General features: G+C 50.2%; 2 protein-coding genes across 5 annotated transcripts in view; both read left to right on the top strand.

Moving 5' to 3' along the window:
• Positions 1 to 14,952, top strand: part of LOC112543502 (adhesion G protein-coupled receptor E1-like) — a 33,321-nt gene extending 18,369 nt beyond the window's left edge. For 3 of the 4 annotated variants that reach the window (XM_075902277.1, XM_075902280.1, XM_075902279.1), the window contains 8 exons: positions 1,417 to 1,607; positions 3,111 to 3,281; positions 5,035 to 5,229; positions 6,582 to 6,817; positions 7,423 to 7,489; positions 11,771 to 11,862; positions 12,646 to 12,814; positions 13,749 to 14,951. In XM_075902277.1, the coding sequence (XP_075758392.1) occupies positions 1,417 to 1,607; positions 3,111 to 3,281; positions 5,035 to 5,229; positions 6,582 to 6,817; positions 7,423 to 7,489; positions 11,771 to 11,862; positions 12,646 to 12,814; positions 13,749 to 13,970 (1,343 nt within the window). In that variant the 3' untranslated portion in view covers positions 13,971 to 14,951. Of the gene's footprint in view, positions 1 to 1,416; positions 1,608 to 3,110; positions 3,282 to 5,034; positions 5,230 to 6,581; positions 6,818 to 7,422; positions 7,490 to 11,770; positions 11,863 to 12,645; positions 12,815 to 13,748 lie in introns of all 4 variants that reach the window. The other variant, XM_075902278.1, reaches the window with a different exon arrangement.
• LOC102463292 (uncharacterized) overlaps positions 1 to 18,006 on the top strand; it is a 176,121-nt gene that overhangs the window by 82,247 nt on the left and 75,868 nt on the right. The gene's annotated exons all lie outside the window — the stretch shown is intronic.

Here is an 18,006-nt window from a genome sequence, read left to right as displayed (position 1 = left end):
CTGATATGGTGTGGGAGGGGGGTGGGCTCCCACCAAGGGGCAGTTTTGCACAGTTAAAGTACGGGAGATTTGAATCCCCCTGAAGCAGAAGATTCCAGCTTTGATGGACCACTGCTCTGTGCCGATATAGACCGAGGTGGGAAACCCAGCTAAATGGACTATTGATCTGATTTGTGATAGAAGAAGTATGAGACATGGGGCTCATGGACCAGACCTCTGTGCTGTATTGACAGTTCCTGGTTCTTAAGTCCTCCGAATATAAATTCCTTCTGTCCTAGTCAAGCCTGCTAGAATAAAGGGAACTAGAAGAATAAAGAACAAGGGCTGGCAGGGACTGTTCCATCTCCACGGCTCTTCAGTGGAAAACTGAGTGCTAAGAAAGTGCAGTGCTTCAGGAAGTGGCTGATTTCTGCACAACACTTAGATTGTGTGGAACAACTGGCTGCTAAAAATGCCCTCAGCCTGAACAGTTGTTCTGCTTGATTCTGAAATCATGAGCCTGTTGCCTCATTCTCCCATGGGCCTGACTCTCCAGTCAGACTTCATCTCTCATGAGGCACTGTGGCTAGAAGTTTCTCACGGTGCATCATGGGAGATGCAGTCCAACCAGGGAGCCAGTCTCATAGAGAAGAAATGGGAGCACCTGAACCACAACTCCCACGAGACATTGCGGTGGCATTTTCAAACCAAACATTTAGTTTCATTTGTTTTGTCCCAAACTCAAGATTTTCACTAGTCAGCTCTGTTAATATCAGATGTTCAAGTACCTAGAAGGGTGTTACAAGGAGGATGGAGAAAAAAATATTCTTCTTAACCTCTGATGATAGCACAAGAAGCAATGGACTTAAATTGCAGTTAAGGGGGTTTAGGTTGGACATTAGGAAAAACTTCCTGTCAGAGTGGTTGAACACTGGCAGAAATTCCCTAGGAATCTGCATTCTTGGAGCTATTTAAGAGCAAGTTAGACAAACACTTGTCAGGGATGATTTGGTACTTGGTGAGTGCAGGGGACTGGACTAGCTGTCCTCTTGAGATCCCTTCCAGTTCTAGTATTCTGTGACTCTATTTTTTGAGAAGAAAGTTCTTGGGGTCTCACTGTTTGGGGGGAATTTAAGAGCCACCCACCCCTTATAACACTCTAACATTAAAACAAAGCCCCAAAGTTAAGGAGTTCCCAATGTATTGTGTATTTAGAGCCCCCACCCCCATTTTGGTGACGCTGCTTTCTGCACTACAGCGACGAGTAAACATGTGGCTATCCACACACCTGGGTTCTCTTCCCAGCTCTATGGAAGCAGAACATTATACAACACCTGGAGCAGGGCTGGGGGCTGCACAGCTCTTGGTGAGTCCCACAGTGGAATGTGGGGAAAGAAGCTGCCAACCCACCCAATTTCTCCTTGGGGACACTTGCAGGAGCAGCTGGAGTGGCGTTTGCCTCCTACGTGGGCATGGAAACCATCATGAATGGCAGCTTCTTCCAAGACCAGAAGGACTCCTCTGGCCACGCTGTCCAGATGATTTCCAGGGTGGTGAGTGCCTGGCTGACCAGCCAGACAAAGACCAACTTCACAGATCCAGCGAACTACACCTTCGAGCACATCATGGTAAATCCCTCCATGAGCAGTCACTGGGGTTAAGCCTGGCTTTTCAGGAGCAGCCTGGCTGCTCTGGGGGTGGGGAGAGGGGGGCGGGAGGAAGAGGGAAGCCACATTGAATTAGTTCTCAGGTGGGGAGGCATTCCTGTGTTCTCCCCCAAGCACGATGCTGCCCTGGGGGAATGTGAACGCAGGATCTTTGGAGCTGCAAGTCTGACTCAGCTTCAGCCATTAATAGGCCACCTCCATTAACTAAGGCTCAAGAGCAGACTCATTAACGTCCAGACCCTGGATTTGGGAAGCAGGAAAAGTGAGCAAAGAGGAACACTGGGGAGACAGTGTGTCCTAGTGGATAGAGCACTGGTGGGGGACTTGGCTTCCATTCCTGGTTCTGCTGGTTCTCCCCACACACACCCAGACTCTCTCCATGCCTTAGTTTCCCCTCTTGTAAAATGAGGCTAATGTTAGTGACCATTTTAAAACGCTTTGCTTGATGGAGGGAGAGCACTTTAGCGGTTAATACAATGAGCAGGGAAAGGATGCTTCAGCTGCACTGAGGCAGACCCAGAGGATCTTCCAAAACCACCTCATAGGTGTCCTCTGTCCCGCTGTCCGTGGTAGGGTGATAGAGGGCCTTTCTCTCCTCCTATTAGGGATTGGTGCTAATGCGCTTGCTGAAATCAGCGCCCCCTTGTGGCAGGCTTGGCCCATCACATGAGACAGCCCTTGTCACCAAGAGCTTAGGCCACGACTAGACTATGGAGAAGATCGATGCTGCGGCAGTTGATCTTCTGGTGTTAGATTGGGTGGTCCTAGTAAAAACCTGCTAAATCGAATACTGAGACCACACCCCCATCAGCAGCGGAACTCCTACTCCTCGCAAGGAGTAAAGGAAGTGGACGGCTGTATGGTACACCTGGCCTTTGTCTATAGAAAGGGGAAACTGAGGCACAGAGCAGGTGAATGACTTAGTCAAGGCCAGTGGCAGAGCCAGGACTAAAACCCAGGTATCCTGAATCCCAACCCAATACACTTGAACTTCTTAAATCATCAACTCTGGGAAACAGGGCATGCCAGATTAAAGAATTTGTTGAGCCAGAGAGGGTGCTGTGCGGTCTGGGTGTGACAGGGATGGGATGTTTAACTGGTGCCCCTTTCACAGGGACACATTTGGCTCTGTGCCCCATGGCATCCCCAGACATTGAGCCCGCTGCTATGGGAGTGGTGGGGGAAAGCCCCAGGAGAAGCACGTCACTGTGTTGGTCTTCCCCAGCTGTGGGAGGGGAGTAGCAGCACACAGAGCAGCTTCCTCCTCTGTAGTATGGTTGTTCCTGAAATGTGGACTCCTGCTGGAGGAGGTTCATGTGTACCCCATCCCTGGCCTCTGCCCATCTGCCTCTCACAGCATGGGAGACCCTGACCCACGCTCTTGGCACCGTGTTTTTTCTATCCTATATTATTATTCCTTCTGCTTTTTACTTTATATATTTATATATATATATTTTTTTGCAGCCAAGCAACCGCTACGAGAAGCCCAAATGTGTCTCGTGGGAAACCACAGCCCAGAGAGGCAGCTGGTCTCCGGCAGGGTGCAGGGTTCTGCGCTTCAACGCCACTCACACCACGTGCAACTGCAACCACGTCTCCAGCCTGGCCGTCCTCATGGCATGGGGGGAGATAACGGTAACGGGACGGTGCTCGACGCAGGGTTTGCAACTCAAGGCTGTGGGCTTTGCTGGGGGAGTTGGGAATCATCTCAGGAAAGTCTGAAGGAGGCGAAGGTGGTAGCAGGGCAAGGTTCTCTCTAAGCTGCACAGCAGCACGACCCCACAGCTGCTTAACGAGCTCTGCCCAGCTAGGGATTCAGGGCTCCACGCCCACAGCTGCCTGGCTGGGGGAGGGGCATTTCTCCCACAGCAACAGCAGCAGCTTCCTGCTGAGGACAGAGCAGCGAGGTAGGGACATGTCCCCTCCCTACGAGCTTGGAGTGTCTCACTGCTTTGTACTCAGCAGGGAGCTGCTGCTGTTGTTGCTGGAAAAATTCCCCTCCCTCAGCCAGGTAGCTGCTGTGACGGACTGGGCCAGGTCTGGGCACAGCTGAGGGCATCTGCTCAGGGTGAATTGCTAAAATTTGGGGCTCCTTACAGCACTTAGACTGGAGACCTTTCCAAACAGACTTTGGGGAGAGGGAGAGCTCAGTGGTTTGAGCATTGGTGTACTAAACCCAGGGTTGTGAGTTCAATCCTTGTGGAGGCCATTTAGGGATTTTGGGCAAAAATTTGTCAGGCATGGTACTTGGTCCTACTGTGAAGGTAGGGGACTGGACTTGATAATCCCTGGTCCCTTCCAGTTCTAAGAGATAGGCAATCTCCATTAATTTAAAAAAATAATAATTTCATTTAAACCAGTCTCATAGAGCGCTTCAGCTGCCTGCCTGAAGTCTCGCGAGCAAAACCTCTCTGACATCCCAGCAATATCTGTGCCCCAGATGGCCCTGGGCCTCATACACAGGTGAGGGGTCTTAGAACCCAATCTCACCTACTCTGAACAAGTTCTGTCCAGTTCCAAGAAACCAGCCACAGATCCCAGGTCAATATACACTCTGGATCTTACCCACAAATCACACAGAGCCAATCCTTTAGAATCTACAATCTACAGGTTTATTACTATAAGAAAGAAAAGCATGGGAGTAAGGATGTTAAGGTATCATACATTACATGCATCGAATCTCCCAGTTCTCGATGCAGGCTTGTAGCAGAGATGTTATAGCTGCTGGCTTAAATGTCCTTGGTGCACATCCTATGTCAGGATGGGTCCACAGTGCTTTCTGGCTCTTCAATCCCTGCACTGCTGCCTCTGGGATGAAGGGCTGAGCTGAGTACCAAGATGGAGTCGGCCACCTGGCATATTTAGACCTCCTTCCTGGTTTCTTTCAAGCTGGACACAGTCACATGGTCTCTGACCAGGCACCTAGATTCCTTCATAGGTGGATCTTGGGTACTCAAGGGACCTATTGTCCCTGGAACCTTACTAATTATCATGTTTCTGATTTCACTGTGTTAGTGGAGGGGACCTTAGTTTAAAATTTGCTTTAAACCTGTTTCATTCGTGTTGCTGAAGGTTATAAAATCACATCTGTAAAAAATCATCCCCCGGCTGTTGTCGGGGTTTGGGGCACCAGTTTGATAGTCCTGCCCAGGGCCCATAAATCCTAAGGAAGGTCCTGATGGTATCCTCTCGGATCCCAGAGTCCTATGGTTAAAACAAAGGCCCCTGTAGAGTTATACACACCTCAGCCTGCGCTCCCCAGTAAGGGCAGTGACAGTCCATCCTGGGCAGGAATCAGGGGGATTATCTGCAGCACCTCATCTGCATTAACTGTGCTGCATGGGATGACTCATGACCTAACTTGCCATCGGCCCTGCTTCCCCAACAGGCAGATTTCCCGCTATTCCTCATCTCCCACATTGGGCTGGCCCTCTCCCTGCTGTGCCTCCTCCTCGCCATCCTCACCTTCCTCCTGTGCCGCTCCATCCGCAACGTCAACACCTCCATCCACCTTCAGCTCTGCCTCTGCCTCTTTGTGGCCGATCTTCTCTTCCTCACGGCAGTGGACAGCACCAGCCATCAGGTAAAGTGCTTCCTACCCCAACATAGTGCCTCAGGTGAAAGGCAGTGTGGCCTGGTGGATAGAGCGCTGCATGGAGACCTGGGCTCTAGTCCTTGCTTTCCTATTTGTGACATTGGGCCAGTCACCTCCCTGCCTGATGCCTCAGTTTTTCCATCTATAAAATGGGGGCAATGATCTTGACCTTCTTTATAGTGTGAGAGCTTGTTGGGCACATGACTAGTGGTAGCCTTTAAGTCAAAGAAGAGACCCATGGCAAACCCCTTCTCACAAGAGTAGTTACTGATGTGGCGGGGTGGAGATAGGGGATGTTGGCGGTCAGTATCAAGTGGAATACAGCAAAGATCGGTTCTGGGTCTGGTTTTGTTCAACATCTTTATTAATGACCTGTAGGAGGGGATGGGTTGCACCATCAGCTATTTTGCAGATGACACCAAGCTAAGGGGAGAGGTAGCTATGATGGATGGTAGGGTCCAGAGTGACCTAGACAAATTGGAGGATTGGGCCAAAGGCAATCTGATGAGGTTCAACAAGGACAAGTGCAGAGTCCTGCCCTTGGGATGGAAGAATCCCAGCATAGTTACAGGCTGAAGAACCACAGGCTAAGCAGCAGCTCACCGGAAAAAAACCTGGGGATTACAATGTATGACAAACTGGATATGAGTCAACAGTGGGCCCTTGTAGCCAAGAAGGCAAATGGCATACTGGGCTGCATTGGTAGGAGCATTGCCAGCGGATCTAGGGAAGCGATTATTCCTCTTTATTCAGCGCTGGTGAGGCCACATCTGATGTATTAATTCCAATTTTGGGCCCCCCATTAGAGAAAGGTTTGGAGAGAGTCCAGCAGAGGGCAACAAAAATGATTAGGGGGCTGGAGCACATGGCTTATGAGGCAAAGCTGAGGGATTTGGGGCTTATTGAGTCTGCATAAGAGAAAAGTGAGGGGGGATTAAACAGCAGCCTTTAGCTACCTAAAGGGAGGTTCTGAAGAGGACGGAGAGAGGCTGTTCTCAGAAGTGACAGATGGTAGAACGAAGAGCAATGGTCTCAAATTGTAGAATGGGAGGTATAAGTTGAATAACAGGAAAAACTATTTCCTTAGGAGGAGAGTGAAGCTCTGGAATGGGCTCCCTAGAGAGGTCATGGAATTTGCATCCCAAGAGGTTTTAAGTCCTGGCTTGATGAAGCTCTGTCTGAGATGATTTAGTGTGGGTCCTGCTTTGGGCAGGAGGTTAGACACAGTGACCTCCCAAGGTCTCTTCCAACCCTGTGATTCTATGATGCAGGTGGGTCCAGCCTCAGGATGCTGAGTAGAGATTGTTAAGTGAAAGATGTGTCACCACTGTTCTCCCCAGGTGGGCTGTGCGGTCATTGCAGGCTTGCTGCACTACCTCTTCCTGGCCTGTTTCGCCTGGATGTTCCTGGAGGCCGTGGTGCTCTTCCTCACCGTGCGCAACCTCGGGGTCGTCAACTATTTCAGCACCCACAGCCCCAAAATGCGGTTCCTGAGCCTCTTCGGCTACGGATTCCCTGCCCTGGTGGTCGCTGTCTCAGCCGTCATCATGCCAAAGGGCTATGGCAGGGAAGAGAAGTGAGTACCGGAGCTGCTAAAGCATGGACGGGATCATGTAGTGGTTAGAGAATACCCAGGTTTGAGACCCAGGCTTGACGCTGAGCAAGCCATTTAACTGCTCTATGCCTCAGTTTCCCCATATAACAAGTTGCCTCAATCTTGAATCTATTTTGCATCAAATTTTCTGGAGCCGTGTGGTAGAAAATTGACTAAAGATTTGTTAGGTGCCTTATAAGTCCATTGAAGTGTAGGCGGTTAGCCAGCAGGAGCCTCACTGACTTCATCTGATGCTGACTGAGTGGGAAAAGGGAAGTGAAGAGAATCGGTCCAATCTTATGCCAACACTGTGTGCACGAGTGCGTGTCCCGGCATTCCCCAGTGAAAGGTGCTCTGGATCAGTGGGTGTCTGTCTTGACAGCTGAGCTTCTGACTGTCCTTCATGAGTGAATGAATCAACTCCTAGCCTCTACTCGACTGAGGCACGCAGAACCCTCATGTTCTGTTTCTCGCTCTGCGACTAACCTCTGTGGGTGGCCTTGACTAAAGTTAATAGATTCTATGGCTAGAAGGGACCAACGATGTGTCTGACCAATGAACATCACTTTAAACATTTTTGCTTGCAGCTGCTGGCTCAGCATGGAGAAGGGGTTCATCTGGAGTTTCCTGGGGCCGGTGTGCGCCATTGTGGGGGTAGGTCTCCACTGTGACTTGGAACTGCTGCCTACTTCAACATAGAGAGATTTGGAGTTCTGCCTGGCTTCTCTTGCTAAGCACTGTGGGTCACTGTAATGGGGCAGAACTCACCCCTCCTGAGTTCCCCCTTGGCCGAATACACCTGCCTGCACTCTCTCCTTTTAAAAGCCTTTTGGCAACTGGGCCCTGTGGCCGATTCACACCCCATGTAACTCAAACCCCTCCCAGGATACACATTTAACAGGGACCCACGTCTGTGCCCTCTGCTCTTAGTCTGTTTCCCCACTCCCAGAGAGCAGTGCTGCCAGGGCTTCCCCTCCTGAAGACAATGTCCTCGCCATTACCTCAGGGCTGTACACATAGAATCATAGAATCATAGAGCTGGAAGAGACTTCAGAAGGTCATCAAGTCCAGCCCGCTGACCAAGGCAGGACCAATCCCAATTAAATCAACCCAGCCAGGGCTTTGTCAAGCCAAGGCTTACTCATCTCTAGGGATGGAGACTCCACTGCTTCCCTAGGTAACCCATTCCAATGCTTCACCACTCTCCAAGTGAAATAGTTTTTCCTAATATCCAACCTGGACCTCTCCCACTGCAACTTGAGACCATTGCTACTTGTTCTGCCATCCATCACTACTGAGAACAGCCTCTCTCCATCCTCTTTGGAACCTCCCTTCAGGAAGTTGAAGGCTGCTATCAAATCCCCCCTCACTCTTCTCTTCTGCAGACTAAATAGACACAACTCCCTCAGCCTCTTCTCATTGGTCATATGCTCTAGCCCCCTAATCATTTTGGTTGCCCTCCGCTGGACCCTCTCCAATGCTTCCACATCCTTCCTGTAATTGGGGGCCCAGAACCGAACACAGTACTCCAAATGTGGCCTCACCAGAGCTGAGTAAACAGGAATAATCACATCTCTGGATCGACTGGCAATGCTCCTCCTAATGCAACCTAATATGCCATTAGCCTTCTTGGCTACAAGGGCACACTATTGATTCATGTCCAGCTTCTCATCCACTGTAATCCCCAGGTCCTTTTCTACAGAACTGCTACTTAGCCAGTTGGTCCCCAGCCTGTAACAATGCTTGGGATTCTTCCGTCCCAAGTGCAGGACTCTACACTTGTCTTTGTTGAACCTCATCAGATTTCTTTTGGCCCAATCCTCCAATTTGTCTAAGTCACTCTGGCCCTATCCCTGCCTTCCATCATATCTACCTCTCCCCCCAGCTTAGTGTAATCTACAAACTTGCTGAGGGTGTAATCCATCCCTTCATCCAGGTCATTAATAAAGATGTTGAACAAAACCGGTCCCAGAACCGAACCTTGGGGCACTCCACTGGAAACCAACTGCCATTCTGACATCAAGCCATTGATCACTACCCGCTGGGCCTGACCTTCCAGCCAGCTTTCTATCCATCTTACCGTCTATTTATCCAATCCATATTCCCTTAACTTGCTGGCAAGAATATTGTGGGAGACCATATCAAAAGCCTTGCTAAAGTCAAGGTATATCACAACTACTGACTTCCCCATATCAACAGATCCATTTTCCTCATCATAGAAGTTAATCAGATTGGTCACGCACAACTTGCGCTTCATGAATCCATGCTGACTACTCTTGATCACCTTACCCTTTTCCAAGTGCTTCAAAATGGATTCCTTGAGGATCCTCTTCATGATTTTTCCAGGGACTGAGGTAAGATTGACTGGCCTATAGTTCCCTGGATCGTCCTTCTTCCCTTTCTTAAAGATGGGCACTACATTTGCCTTTTCCCAATCTTCTGGGATCTCTCCCGATCTCCATGACTTTTCAAAGATAATGACCAAAGGCTCCTCAATGACATTTGCCAACTCTCTCAGTACCCTCAGTTATATTAAGTCCGAACCCATGGATTTATGTACGTTTAGCGTTTCTAAATAGTTCCTAACCTGTTCTTTCCCCACCAAGGGCTGTCCACCTTTGTTCCATATTGCTCATTAGTCTGGGAGCTGAACTTTTCTGTGAAGACAGAGTCAAAGAAAGCATTAAGTACTTCAGCTTTCCCCACGTCATCTGTCACTAGGTTACCGCCCTCATACAGTAGGAGCCCCACACCATCTCTGATCACCTCCTTCTTGCTAACATGCCTGTAGAAACATTTCTTGTTATCTTCACATCTCTTGCGAGTTGCAATTCCAATTGCGCTTTCGCCTTCCTGATAACTCCTCTGCATTCTTGAGCTATACATTTATACCCCTCCCTAGTCATCTGTTCAAGTTTCCACTTTTTGTAAGCTCCCTTTTTGTGCTTAAGTTCACCAAGGATTTCCCCTGTAAGCCAATCTTGCCTCCTACCATATTTGCTTCTCTTACTATGCATTAGAATGGTTTCTTTCTATGCCTTCAATATGGCTTCTTTAAAATATTGCCAGCTCTCCTCGGCTCCTTTCCCTTTCATGTTAGCATCCCAGGGGATTCTGCCCATCAGGCCTCTGAGGGAGTCGAAGTCTGCTTTTCTGAAGTTCAGAGTGTGTATATTACTACTCTCTTTTCTTCCTGCTTCCCAGGTTGTCACCGAGCTCTACTTCCCCTATTAGCTCCTCTCTGTTTGTGAGCAGCAGGTCAAGCTGTGCACAGCCTCTGGTCGGATCCTGCAGCACTTGTACCAAGAAGTTATCCCCAACATTCTCCAAAAACTTCCTGGATTGTCTGTGTGCTGCCGTATTGGTCTCCCAACAGTTTTCAGGGTGATTAAAGTCCCCCATGGGAACCAGGGCCTGTGATCTGGAAACTTCTCTCAGTTGTCCGAAGAAAGCCTCATCTACCTCATTCACCTTATTCGGCGGCCTGTAGCAGATACCAACCACAACATCACTGCTCTTGCTAAACTTGACCCATAGACTCTCAACAGGCTTTTCTCCCTCTATATAGTGGAGTTCTGAGCAACCATACTGCTCTCTTACATGCAATGCAACTCCATCTCCTTTTCTCCCCTGCCTGTTCTTCCTGAACAGTTTATACCCTTCCATGACAGCTCTCCAGTCATGCGAGTCATCCCACCAAGTCTCTGTTATCCCAATCAAATTGTATTTCTTGGACTAGGCCAGGGCCTCCAATTCTTCCTGTTTGTTACTAAGGCTTCTCACATCTAGCCTGGACAATCATAATCGAACTTCAGTAGCTCCCCACACTGAGCTGTCCATGGTGCTTCTGCTCTCACAGCCAGCCAGTCCCATCTGCATACTTGCAGGGCACCTGAGACACTGACTGCTATTCTGGCCTCCAGCAGCTTTTATGGGCCTTCCTGGGCCCTGATTGACTGGTTTCTCCTGCAGCCACTCTAGCCTGCTTGGAGGACTTCTGTGTGGCTTCTCTTCTGTGGGGTATGGAAAGGCCACAAGCTTCCAGCAGAGGGATTTAGGGCCTGGTTCATTCTGTCATAGTCCCAGTCATCCCCTGGTTTAATGCTACAGACCTCAAAGGAGTCTATGCCTAGGAGGGTTTTGGCTCAGTGAGGGATGAAGCAATAAGAGCTCCCAGCTGAAGCTTGTGAACTCCAGTTCATGCAACGAGGCTTAGCATATGTCCTGTTGGGACATCCAGTTATCAGACCAGATCCTCTGCTGGCATAAGTCAGTATTGCTCCAGTGGTTTCAGTGGTGCTTTGCTGATTTGCACTAGCTGGGGACTTGGCCAAATAATCATATGGAATAGGAACACTCTTGGGGTATGTCTACACTAGCTCGTTAGTTCGAGCTAGATAGGGTAATTAGGGCAAGCGGAGTTGCAAACGAAGCCCGGAATTTAAATATCCCGGGCTTCATTTGCATGTTCCCGGGTGCCGCCATTTTTAAATCCCCCTTAGTCCGAACTCCGTGCCCGCGGCTACACGCAGCACAGAGTAGGTAGTTCGAATTAAAGATCCTAATTCGAACTACAGTTACTCCTCATTCCACGAGGAGTAACGGTAGTTCAAATTAGGATCTTTAATTCGAACTACCTACTCCGTGCCGCATGTAGCTGCGGGCACGGAGTTCGGACTAAGGGGGATTTAAAAATGGCGGTGCCCGGGAACATGCAAATGAAGCCCGGGATATTTAAATCCCGGGCTTCGTTTGCAACTCCGCTTGCCCTAATTACCCTACCTAGCTCGAACTACCGAGTTAGTGTAGATGTACCCCCACTGATGGTGATAATTTCTGCTTGTGCTCACGTAGAGGCCCCCGCCCTGCCCCACATTCTTTCCTCGGAGCCTGAGACAAATCAGGGTGAGTTACCCCCTTCTGCTTTGATTCCAGATCAATTCCGTCCTTTTTGCTGTAACCCTCTGGATGCTGCAGAGAAAACTTTCCAGCCTCAACTCTGAGGTGTCCACCCTCAAAGACACCAGGTAATGTTATTTTAAAAGCAGAGCTGAGATGGATAGTTCAATGGTAAGGGGGAGGGGACAGAGCGGGAACCAGGACTCCTGGATTATGTCCCCAGGTGTGGGTGTGGAGTGGCGTGAAATTGTTAGAACTGGGAGCCAGGACTCCTGGGTTCTATTCCTAGCTCTGCTGCTGGCAGCAAAACCTTGTGCAAGGTGTGCTTCAATTTCCCTCTTTGAAATAGGGCCAATACTATCTGAAGGAGTTCTGAGCCTCTCTGAGTGCTGTGTCAGCTCTTGGAGCTCCTCAGTCTGACAGACTGTTCCCCAAGAGCGGTGCAGGACACCCCATTGTTTGTGTCCCTCAGTCGAGGCATGGACAAGGTGCTGGAACACACTTTGTGCAGAGCTAGATGCTCTTGTGAAGCCAAGATGGACAGACCGTCTGTTGGTGGAAGCTTCTGTCCCTCTCTGGGATTTGCTGATTTAAATCAGGGGGAGATCTGCTCCCAGGAAACTTTCCCCTCATGTTTATATGTGTCTACAGCCAGCACTGGTGGCCATGTTATATGAGCCAAATGGGTCGAAATCTGTCCCACCCCTCTTAGTGAGGCTTGGCTCTTTAGTTCACCTGGAGCAACTTGTGCATTGATCTTTTGAATTCTCTAGGCCAGCTGCTCTCATACCTGGACAGGGCAATGACAGAGCTTGGCTCTCTGGAGGCATTTGTCATTTCATTTGGAGCCCCCGGACTCAGCTGCTCTAGAGGGCTACTGTCATGAGATCTCTCTGTCTGCTTCTCTCCAGGCTCCTGACCTTTAAAGCCATCGCCCAAGTCTTCATTCTGGGCTGCACTTGGATTTTCGGTCTCTTCCAAACCGGCCCAGCCGCCGTGGTCATGGCGTATTTATTCACCATCCTGAACAGCCTGCAGGGGGTCTTCATCTTCCTGGTGCACTGCCTCCTCAATCGCCAGGTACCCCCAGGGCCCTTCGTCCCCTCCTGGACTTGGCAGAGCCCCTTCCACACGAGAGCAGGGCGACCTAACAATGCTTCACTAAGCATACTTTGCAAGATCCCCCCAGCCTTTTCCTCAGGGATCCCCAGTAGCAGAGCAATGAAGATGCCCCTTTTTGAGAGAGGAAGAATAGCCCAGAGGCTGGAGCACAAGCTTTGCACTCAGGAGATCTGGGTACAATTCCCTGCCAGTGCTGTCGTCTCCTTGATTGAACCACTTAGCCTGTCGGTTCACTGGAAACTTCAGTCTGGCTTCCCTGCTGGGGAAATGGTGTTCTGAGAATCCCCTTCCCTGAAAAGCTCTGCCTCAGCTACAGGGGGAGGATTGGGTGCATGGCACTATGACTATGCTTTTGCCAGAAGAGGCAAAGCAAATGAAGCACTGATTAGCATTTTCTCATGCTTCATTTGCATAATCTACTCTGATCTCTTTTTGTGCAAGGGGTTTTTGCACAAAAAAAGCAGTGTGAAAGTTTCCTTTTGGTGCAAAAACCCTTTTTTATGCAAGATCATTATCCTCCCCTGGGGAGGCATAAGGATCTTCAGCAAAAAGGGAGGTTTATACAAAACGGCCATGGCCACACTGCTTGTTTTCGCGCAAAAACCCCTTGTACAAAAATGGATTGGAAGAGATTATGTAAATGAAGCACGTGAAAATGCATTTGCATTTTCTTTTCTGGCAAAAGCCGTAGTGTAGAGAAAGTCTATGGGTATTTTCTGCTGCCACAGAAAGCTCTATCTTTTCCCAAGGCTTAGAGGAGGGGGAGCATAAATAGCTGTAATTCTCCCTGATGCTGAGGTGATGGGCATGTTAAAATGGGGCTAAGGCACTGAGAGAAGAGCTCTCCCATGTGCTAGCAGTGTGATGCCACTGTCTGTCTCTGCGATTCCAGGTGCAGGAGGAATACAAGCGATGGTTTACCGGCAAATCCAAGTCCTATTCGGAGGTCTCCATGTCTACTTTAGCCACCAGCAGCAAAATGGCCCTGAGATCTTCATTGAGCCATCACCAGGTGCAAGCAGAACACAGGCTAGATCCTGGCAGGGTTACAGCACTAGACTGGGAGTCAGGCCTCCTGGGTTCTATTCTGGGCTCTGGATGTGGAGCAGGATAAGGTCTAGTGGTTGGAGCAAAGAGGGCTGCAGGTCAGGACTCCCCGGCACTGGGCAGATGTGAAACCTGAATCTAGTTAAGTTGGTATGAAAGCTACGTGCAAACCAGGAGCACAAGCCACTGAAAGTCTGAGATGTCTGCTCTTTAATCATTTAACTGTTCTGGGAAGTCCAATCCTGTGTCTGTATTTGGGCTTAGCCTCGATTCAGCTCTGGGAGGCCAAGAAGCAGGGGGTAGCCAGAATGGGACTGTAGGGTGAGCAATGACAGGTGGGGTATGAGCCATGGAGCTGCCTCTCCCCCTGCCATCCTTGGAAGATGGGGAGGTACAGATGCTCTGGCCAGGGGCCCCATAAAATGGGAGCTCCATAAAAATCTGTGCCCTGAACCCCCTACCCACTTCTCTTCCCCTCAGTCCCCTGCTGGGAATGGAGGTTGTTACAGCAGCTTGCCCCTTTCCACCTCCTGGATGCTACAGAGGAGGCGGAATCAGGCTCTTGCCCTGTTCACCAACAGCGCTCCCAGCAGGGGATTTGGGTTGTACATGGAGGCTTGCAAGCTCCCGACTCTGCTCCTTTTCAGGAGCGCTGGGTGGCGGAGCCCCTGACCCTATGCCCCTGGTCCGGCTGGAGCCCTGGGCAGAGAGGGGCAAGCCCCTGCCCTGTAGTAGGATAGAAAGAGAGCTGTGGGTGAGTGGGCCTGGATGCTAAGTGTGTAGGCCCAGGCCTACTCCTGGTTATGCCCCTGACAGCAAACGGTGGAGAAAGGAGAGATGTTGATTGGCACCAGTGCAGCTGGCTGCAGGGTTTGCCACTGGGGGAAGCACCAGTGATGCCAATAGATATGGACATCTGCTACTCTGGGAGCTTGAAGTCCAGGTTCAATCCACATGCACAGACAGCCTGATCCCACTCAGCCGAGATCCAAACTCTCCTGGGAGTTTGTGTTTTCCCTCCTATCCCTCCGGAATCATGCCGGTGTCTCTCATTCCTTGTAGGGCTGACCTTTGGGCTGGAAGGCAGGAACTGCCATCGTGCTTTGGGAGCAGGAGAAACTTTTTGCAGGACTTCAATCCGCCTTCATTAAAGCACTTGCAGCAGCAGGATCAGAACTTCTAAACCAGCCTCCCATCTGTCTCGGCAGTCAGTGTGATTGTGGGTTAAATCTGCAGGCTGGGAAGAGGTTAGGGTGGGGATTAGAGCTTGGGGTCCTGGCAGTCAGGACCCCTCAGTTCTTCTATCACTGGCTTGTATAATCTAGTGTTAAAACAGTTGCACTCCCGCCACATTGTTAGGTTTCCTCTTTGCATCCATGAGGACTAGAACTGCGAGACCTGAGCTGCTTATCATCTGATGGGAGCCAGAAGTCAGAGCCCTGGACGTGGGCCAGTAGCGTCTATAGCTTAATCCAACCTGGGACTGTTGCTGCTTTTCTGAGTTTTCCTTTCTCTGTATTTATTATTATTTTTCCAATCCTCTGTTTCCCTGGAATCTGAGCAGGGTTTGTGTCATAATCATGAGGGTTAGCCAGCATCCTGTGGACTAAGGGGTTTAACTATGTCTCTGACTAAACCAGGTGGCAGGCAGCCAATAGAAATGTAGGTTGGAATTTCAAACTGGGACAAAGGCATTTTTTGATTTTTCCCTCCTTTGTCCTGGGCAGTTCCTTTCTAGCTACGGAAGAGACAGACATGTCTCTCTCTCTCCATGAAACCATTCTTCACTTTCTGTAAAGAGGGTAAAGTTTAGATAAATCCATTATAAATGGGATCTGATGTGTGTGCACTTTTAAAAAAATGTTTTGGGTTTCCTTTGTAACTAAGTTCTAGGCTCATGGTGAAGTTTCTTCATGAGTATATTATTTTGTTACTTTTCCATCTAGTCATTATGCTTCCAACAGGAATATTGTGGTGATAATAAAAGTTCTTTCTCTTTTATTTTTATTAACCTGGTATTGGTTAATTTTTGTGTTCTGGTTTGTTCTTTAGGGGTGAGATTTTCCAAGTGATCTCTCCCCTGATTTTTGTATCAATACTTGGGTGGTGGCAGCGGCGTTTTTATCCCCAAAATCTAGGTTGTTAAGATTTTGGGGGGAAGTTTGATATCAAAGCCCGGTAGATAAGATTTTGGAGTACTTTTGCTGGCCCCCACTTCTGCATTTATCGTGCCAAAGTGGGAAAGGAGCCATGACAGTTCGCGTGTCTGTGGTATTTCAATACTGTATAATGAGTTTCACTGTGGATGCCTGATTTCACGGGTGCCTTTTAAAATGCCTCCTCAAGTGGTCTTGTTTCTACACCCTAAAGTTTACTGGCTCACTTGTTTCTCCCTCTAGCAGCTGGAAATGGGGAACAAGCAGCCGTTCCCCGAATCCTCACAATGCTCCATCTGAATGCGGCTCTGAGGGATCCTTGACACCAGGGGGCGCCGCCAGGCATAACCAGTAGTGCTGCCCCATGACTTCAGTGTAGCCAGCACTAACTGTGCCATGACTGCTTAGTGCAAGCCAGGATTTAGAGCAACACCTAGTGGTGACACAGGGAAGTACAGTCTGGGAGCTGGAGTGCCTAAGGGATATAGCCAGCGCTCTCAGTACTGGCCCTGCTTTTCTAGACTTCCCTGCAGAGTCCTGTCTGCTCTGCTACCAGGGCCCCCACTCCTGGAAGCAATGGGCCAGAGCTCGGTTCTTTCGCCCAAGCTCTTGTTGGGGCCAGTGGGCACCCCTCACCGGTGCCATTGACCCCGCTGGTTTGCACCCCCTGCTGCTGCCCCTCTGCCTCAGGGGTGAAAGTAAGTTACGTTTTTTACAAGTACTGTCGTATCGCACCCCCCTGCAGGAACGCAGGACAGGGAACTGGGGGTGGTGGTGACAGAACAGTACCCGTGAGAAATTTAAGTGTAGGATGCTTAGGGCAAGGGGTTAGTTTGTGTGTGGGGGGGAGGCTCCGGGCAGCAGTTGGGATTGAGGTCAGGATTGATTGTGCGCAGTGCAGGATTGAGGTCAGGAGCCTGGCAGTGAGGAGGGGCTCAGAACAGGAGACAGGGGCTGTGCAGGAGTCAGAACAGGGTGTGAGGGTGTGGGGGGCTCTGGAGTAAGGGCAGGAGCCTGGGGTGTTTAGGGGTGAGTGGGAGGGGCACGGTGATGCAGCCACACATACCGGGGCACTGCTGCTCTTCTTTCCCTTCCCCTGTTTGGGAGCAAGGGGAAAGTGCACAGCTTGCTGCATCCTCCTCTGCTCTCCCCAGGGCAGCCAGAAGCAAGAGCACCAGCTGCACATTTTCCTCTGCTTCCCTGATTGTCAGGGGAAGGGGAAGAGCAGCAGAGTTCTGGGTACATGTGGCTGGAGCCCCCGCCCCATTCCTAAAGGGCATAGAGGTGAAAGGGGGCTAGAGGATGGAGCAGCCCTGGATGACTGAGCGTGCCCCCAGCCAGCCTCTTTCGCCTGCCTGCCTGCTGCTTAGCAAGGTAGCCCACAGGAGAGCCCTGCATGAGCAAAGTGACATTTTGCTCTGAGTTTTCTCTCCTTAGCCTGAAACAAAATGCTTAAAAATGCCCCCACCAGGCCAGAAAAGTTGCTCTCCTTCTTCCCCCTCTCAGAGCTTCCAGCTCCCAGGCAGCCCATCTCAGAAGCTGGCATCGCCATGCCAGGCAAACGGCAGATCTGAGGTGAGCTGGCACGGCTGCAGCAGGAATGAGTGCTATCCATCATGGAGACCTCCTATTTTAAAGAGCCCCCATTTTACAGATGGGGAAACTGAGTCAGAGTGGCACGGACCTGCTGACGGTCACGCATCATTGCCAGGAATACAGCCCAAGTGTTCACTGGCACGAGGCTGTGCTTGAGCTCTGAGCCCATCCTGCCCCTTGCGCAAGCTGTTTCCGTTCCACTTCTCTGCCCGTGACCCAGGGGAAATGCTGCGCCTGCGACTAACTCAGCACATTTCTTAAGTGGAACGCTCCCTGTTTTGTCAGCTCCCCCAGTCACATGGGTGCGGGGAAGCTTCTTGCTCTAGCTCTGCTGACCTCTTGGTCCCCTCC

This window comes from Pelodiscus sinensis, chromosome 19, assembly GCF_049634645.1.
Source record: "Pelodiscus sinensis isolate JC-2024 chromosome 19, ASM4963464v1, whole genome shotgun sequence".
Classification (NCBI taxonomy): Eukaryota; Metazoa; Chordata; order Testudines; family Trionychidae; genus Pelodiscus; species Pelodiscus sinensis.
Note: the sequence above shows the minus strand (reverse complement) of the source record. Positions and strands in the feature narration are given on the sequence as shown.